At 37.5% G+C, this 6383-nt stretch overlaps 1 protein-coding gene across 1 annotated transcript in view; it reads right to left on the reverse strand.

The window, feature by feature from the left end:
- Positions 1 to 5486, reverse strand: part of LOC136849393 (cyclic nucleotide-gated channel beta-1-like) — a 45801-nt gene extending 40315 nt beyond the window's left edge. Inside the window, exons 1-2 of the mRNA XM_067122745.1 lie at positions 5473 to 5486; positions 2272 to 2394 (exon numbers count right to left, since the gene is read on the reverse strand). Of these exons, the coding sequence (XP_066978846.1) occupies positions 2272 to 2394; positions 5473 to 5486 (137 nt within the window). The remainder of the gene's footprint in view (positions 1 to 2271; positions 2395 to 5472) is intronic.
- Between the last annotated feature and the right edge of the window lie 897 nt (positions 5487 to 6383).

Below are 6383 nucleotides of genomic sequence, written 5' to 3' on the forward strand. Positions count from 1 at the left end.
AAGAATACCGATAAGAATCGTGTTACTGCTACTACTCTTGACAACAACCACCACCAGAAACACCACCATCACTACTAGCATTGTCGCTGTTCCTCCTAGTATTTCCGAGAATAGCAAAAAACACAGAAGCATTGAAAATAGCTAGCAAGTACTTGAGTACTCCAGTCTTTCTACATCTATAACGATATAAAAAAAAATTGTCATGAAAACTTCCAAAGCTGCCTATCGTATTTAGAATAAAAAATCTATGAAAGTACTGATGATAGGAGCCAATAACTCTCATAGATCCAAATTAACTTGAATGCCAAGCAGTTGTTGTAATCTTTCGAATGAAACGTCAGTCTAAATTTTAGATGGCCGAGATTTGGTATGGCAAAAGATCGATGATGGTTTCAAGGCCAGCCGTTAATAATAAAGGATTTGCTGGGCCGATGCCCTATTTTTTTTAATACTTGCCACTTCATCAGTACCCGGGTAATATATTGTCCAAAGCCCTTGTATTTTTACTAAGTGTTCAGGCGATGTTTTACAGCTCTCGATAAAGTTTTGAATGTGTAATTTTTTTCTGTGAAAAGAAAATCTTGTCTGTCCCTTAAACTTATTGTTTACTGAAAGCTTTTATAGCAAAAAGACTAGAATTTTGTCTATCTTACACAAATTCCTTAGACCAGCACAACAGATAGTCTTCTTCAAATGAGGTTGTTTTCTATTGATGGTTCTCACTTCCCCCGGTAGGAATTTTTGCCATCTCTGCATGCTGATCTTTGAACAAGAACCTCCGCTTGCATAAGGCCAGCTAAATCTAAAACAACAATAATTTGCCATCTTGCACTCTCCATTGTAAGTTTTGAGAATCGTTATGCTTGCCGCTTCAATACGTCTTTTGCACCGACCGAAGCGCGGGATCTTTTTAGTAAATGCATTATGGTCATCAAACCGTGCTTGTATCGGCTGTTTTGATAAGGTTATCCTATCCCTGCCAGTCTCAGAAATGCTGTCGTTTACGGAAGTTTGGAGTTTTAGTTGTTCTCAGACTTCAGTTCTGAGACATTTTATCTGGGATGTCTTACATTAAACTTTACCAACGTTACTAGACTTTGTAGAGCGACAATCATCTGAGTAGCGATCGTGTTGCTCTAATACATAAAAATAATGGACAAAAGGAAATATTCTCATCCTGTTCGCAAAGTGTTTAGCACTTAAGCCTTGGGAAGTTTCGTCAACGCTTGATGCTCGGTTTCACTGATCGGAAGATTTGTTTACAAATGGGATTTCATGCAGGCTGTTCTGACGGGAGGCCACTGGGGTCATATATATATATATATCTTAATTAAGGAGGCAATAGCTATATTAACGTACTTTTCTAACTGGGTTAAAAAAGTCTATATATATAGAGGAATTTATATATATATATATATATATATATATATATATATATATATCCCGTTGCTATACATATATATATTACAGTAAAAATAAAAATTTCAGGAATGATTTTTCAGTTTTTCCTCCACTGGTATTCGAAGACTATACTTCCAGCCTTCCCTTTGTAGATCACTTGGCCTTCAACAGCAACAAACATCCTCTCGACAATACTCAATTGTCTTGTGATTCATTTTAAATCTTTTCTGATCTCCCATGACAGTCTACGCTGAATTATTTCAAAAGTGCATTTCGTAACTGCAGTTTCTTCTGACCTGTAAAAAGGCCTTTGGATACAGACTATCCTCTCCGCGTTGCCGTCTAATCCCAGACACTTCTACTTTTTACCATCAAGCTCGAAGTTTACTACAAACTCTGCTTTAGCATAAAAGTTCTCTTTTGAAGACTTCGGTATGACCCACAATGAGTTTGCTTCATCCTTTCCAATGTGAGGCGTAATTAGGTCCTTAACTTTCCTGTTACTATCACCATGATGAACCATAAGAAACAGCGAATTCCTGATCATTAGTACAATTACCAGTAATCTAACAAAATATCGTCCCTGTTTGATTGTCTGACCTCTATTGTCATATTTATACTGTTTTTCTTTCTCCGCCACTTGTTCTTTTCATCCACTGTCTCTAATAGCATTTATAACATGCCCGGAGAATCATTGTATTGTATAAACCTTTCTCTTGACTTCCTAAAGAAGGATTGGTTCTATATGCTCAAGTTCTTATCTGAAAGAATCTCCATTTGCCAGATTCGTGACCTAATACATTGAGCGTTTGCTAGGTCATCGCAGCTTCTGGCAATTAGTCCCAGGGTTAAATATATGTCACTCCAAACCTCATTTGCTGCTTGGATTCTTTCGGGATTGGATCTTCTTCTTCATCTTCTTCTTCTTTTTCTTCTTCTTCTTCTTCTTCTTCTTCTTCTTCTTCTTCTTCTTCTTTGCGGTCTTTCTTAATTCTTTATGCGTATTTTAATTTTTGGTTCAAAAATGAGACTAGGTTGCCTGGCCCATTGGCTTTCATATATGTGGTACGAGGTGGGGTATCAGTGTAGTTAACCACTAAATCAAAAATAATTCAGCTAGACATGCTTAGACAATCTTTGGCTCTCAACCACTGAATCAAAAATACTTCAGCTAGACATGCTTAGACAATCTTTGGTTCTCCGTAGGTTTTTTTTTAATAAGAAACAATGAAAACCCTGAATAACTAGTTAGGAAGAAACCAGAGCAGGTAACAAGTAAAAGCTAGAAAACAATGCACCTGAATGCTGTTTTCAATGCGCCACACAAGACATACCACGGGCACTATCTTTTGTGGGTTATCGTCAGAGTTAGCTGATGCCCCATTTCTACACATGTACAAAATGGCTGATGAAGACGTAATTTGGAAGTTAGGTTGTGTTACAGTGAATATCGTCTTGTTCTTTTCTGAAGCCACCCATTTTCAAGCAAAAAAGGATTACTCATTACAAATGAATGATCACCATAAATAGGGGATGTTTGAAAGTGTAGAGTCGATAAAATATTTCAGAGTAAATGACACGCATGTTAGAATGTGGGAAAGGTGAAGCAAAGAAAAGATCTTGCAGGAAGGCAGCAGGATCTCTGTGAAAGATTTGGAAGAGTAGATTTTAGAGAGGCTAAAGTCAAAATGTATAATGGGGTTGTTGAGCCAGCTCTCCATTATGGAAGTGGAGTGTGGTTGTTGAATTAAGAATGAGACAAGAGGTTAAGTAAATAAATATAAGACGAGCTGAGGAGGATCTAAGTGAAGGTCGAAACTCCTGCATTATATTCATTCACTTAAATTTGTCTATATACAGTGGCTTTTTTATTAACTGATCAGGTTTTTTTTATATAGTTTAAACACGTAATGTGTATAATTCGGAAGTTTAATGAGAAGAAAGGGAAATCAAGAAAGTGCTGCCTAGTTTGAGTGTAAGAGTTTTGAAGGACGACCTAGTTTCAAGCAGGGTGGGGAAGAATGCGTTGTGCGAGGGGACGACGTTGCCGATGAGACTTAATCTTGATTTTCATTCTTGATACATATATATATATATATATATATATATATATATATATATATATATATATATATATATATATATATATATATATATATATATATATATATATATATATATATATATATATATATATATATATATATATATATATATATATATATATACACATATGAGAATATATTATATATATATATATATATATATATATATATATATATATATATATATATATATATATATATATATGTGTGTGTACATAACAAAAACTGTTTCCCTAGAACAAATACAAAGAAATAAAAGACAAGAATCAAATCAGCATTTATTGTTAATATGGGACTCCCCAGTGATACGAATATGTTACCACAGAAAATTCTTGAATTCTAATTAAGAACTGATATGGAACAATTTGCCCTCGCCAGGATTCAAACCCGGTTAGGAAATTTAAAAGAATAACTTCGGTCTGCATTTATCTGTTAATTCAGATATATTTCACCTGAAACTAACTCCCTCTGACACGTGATGCTGAACGCTTTTTTTCTTTTGCTGAAATATATGGAATTTTCTGGCCACACCAGTAAATACTACAAGATACTTGCTTTAACTCATAGCTAAACTATTTTCTTATATCATTTGTACGCTTTCTGCTGAAAATATTCAATTCCCGTTGGGAATGAAACAAGGAAATTTTTCCTCAGCATCAAGACTCGAACTTTATTTTGGAGAAGCAACAAGTAATTTCTCAAACAACAAATTTTTCATGAAGGTTGAGAATTTATTTCAGCTCCACATATATATATATATATATATATATATATATATATATATATATATATATATATATATAATTTTTTCTGAACCAGATATATATATATCTCCCTATGGTAACATGAAGTTAAGCTTTATACTTTTTTTTCATATTTGAATTCTAGTATTCACGTCCATCAGATTTGTGTAGATACAACAGCCAGCACACTTTACCTACGTATTTCGGTGACAATCTTGAACCTAGTTTAGGTTGAACAATGATCTAGCAATTAGCCAACCATGCTATTTGTTTAATTTCCTACATAAATACTATGCATGTCTAATTAGCTTTATGAGAATGAGAATGGGTATGTTCCCATGCAAAGAAAATGTATCTAAATTCTGAAAATATGATAATGTACTATACATATGAGGTAAATTAATATGCCTACTGTGATAGCGTGGTCAGTCGACTTGCAGGAGTTAGTTTGTATTCAAATCCAGTTGTGGAAGAAGAGACTCTTCATTCCATTCCTGAATTCGGATTCAAGATAACAATGGAAAAGTAAAAAAAAGAAAAACATCGTAGAGAATCGAGAAGAGTTCTCTGCATCTTGCGAATGTGACAATAGATGCCTATCTTATACATATAAATTAGGCAGTCTAACAGTTGACGTGTAACGGCCACGTGTGTGGCCTGCCAGGAGACCAACAACCAAGATGAACTTTCTCTTCCGTGAGCCATCTGGCGAGAAGAACACGTTGTCGAAGAAACACAACTTCTACCATATGACTTTTATACTTATTTCTCTGTAACCATTATTGTCACATTTCATTTATGATCACCTCTGTGATTGCTATGCAAGCGCTCTGATCATGTACTTATAATGTTCATCTGAATCTTCTGTATCAAATTGTATGTATGTTTCTGTCTGTGAACAAACGCAGACCCTAAACTTAGTCCCTGTTTCGATTTGTCAGAGATTAGTAACTACGTTGCGGCTCGCACCAGCCAATAACCTCTGAATATTTTGTATATACGTGCTACCTGTGCCTACTACTCAAATTCTTCTTTTTCCCCATTTGTTGGCCTCTCCCACTAGCCAACACTCACTGCTATCATACCTTTGTCCTCATCTGATGAACCTTAGGGTTCAGAGAGGTTGCAACCTTGCTTGTTAAATCTTTTCACTTCAAAATCGCCACCACCAAAATCACTTTCATGCATCATAATAAAGTTTTCACCTAACTTACCCATCTCACAGACTCATCAACATAGTGTTACGGGTTGCTCTAGGAGCAAGAGCCCGTGCTGGCACAAGGCCAGCTAAATCTGAAACAACAACTATATATACGTCAGTAATAAACTAGACAACAACCAGTCGGCATGTCACTTAATACCTTCCTTACATTGGCGACCCCGGAGTGACCTGAAGAGGCTGACGAGAGATGTCTAACCCACATAGATGACCAACCCTGCCAACAAAGCCCTCGCCGCTGCCTCCACCCACCTACCTCCGTTCAAGCCCCGTGACCCAGAGGCATGGTTATTCAGGGTAGAAACAACCTTCCCAGACGCCGTCCTCGAGTTCCTGCAGGACGACGTCTTCGAGCAGACTACTGAAGGATCAGCCAGTGTCATCTTTCAGCCTGCTGCCCTCCTTGAGAGCCAAGAAATTTCTCAACCACGTGAGGGCGCCTGGAGGAGACGAGCGACCACCGTGCGCCTTTATAGGCAGCTTGGTGATGCACCACACTGCCTGCCACAGGCAGCCAACCTGAGTCATCCTTGGACATCGTGAGGGAGGTACTCTTAACACACTACCCTTTTAACAGCAACTGAAAGATCTGCCACAGAGCCCTGCGAGACTCCAGAGCTTGCAGGGCTTTCAGCCCAGCCAGTGCGAACGAATCAACCCTGCTCTCCCACCCTCAGTGCATCAAAGGCCTGCGGAGAAACGTTTAGGATGTACGAGAGGCGGGAGATGAAGGTTGCTTTCAATGGGAAAGAATACAACCAGCATTGTTAGGGGCAGGTTTCCTGACAGTGCACACCCTACTGGTTGGCATAGCAGCTGAACAACTGATCCCACGAACAGTGCCAAAATCATCTCACAGGCAAGCAGACGTACTAACAATGAGGCAACATGGATGTCGCATCGCACCCATTACTC

This window comes from Macrobrachium rosenbergii, chromosome 21, assembly GCF_040412425.1.
Source record: "Macrobrachium rosenbergii isolate ZJJX-2024 chromosome 21, ASM4041242v1, whole genome shotgun sequence".
Lineage (NCBI taxonomy): Eukaryota > Metazoa > Arthropoda > Malacostraca > Decapoda > Palaemonidae > Macrobrachium > Macrobrachium rosenbergii.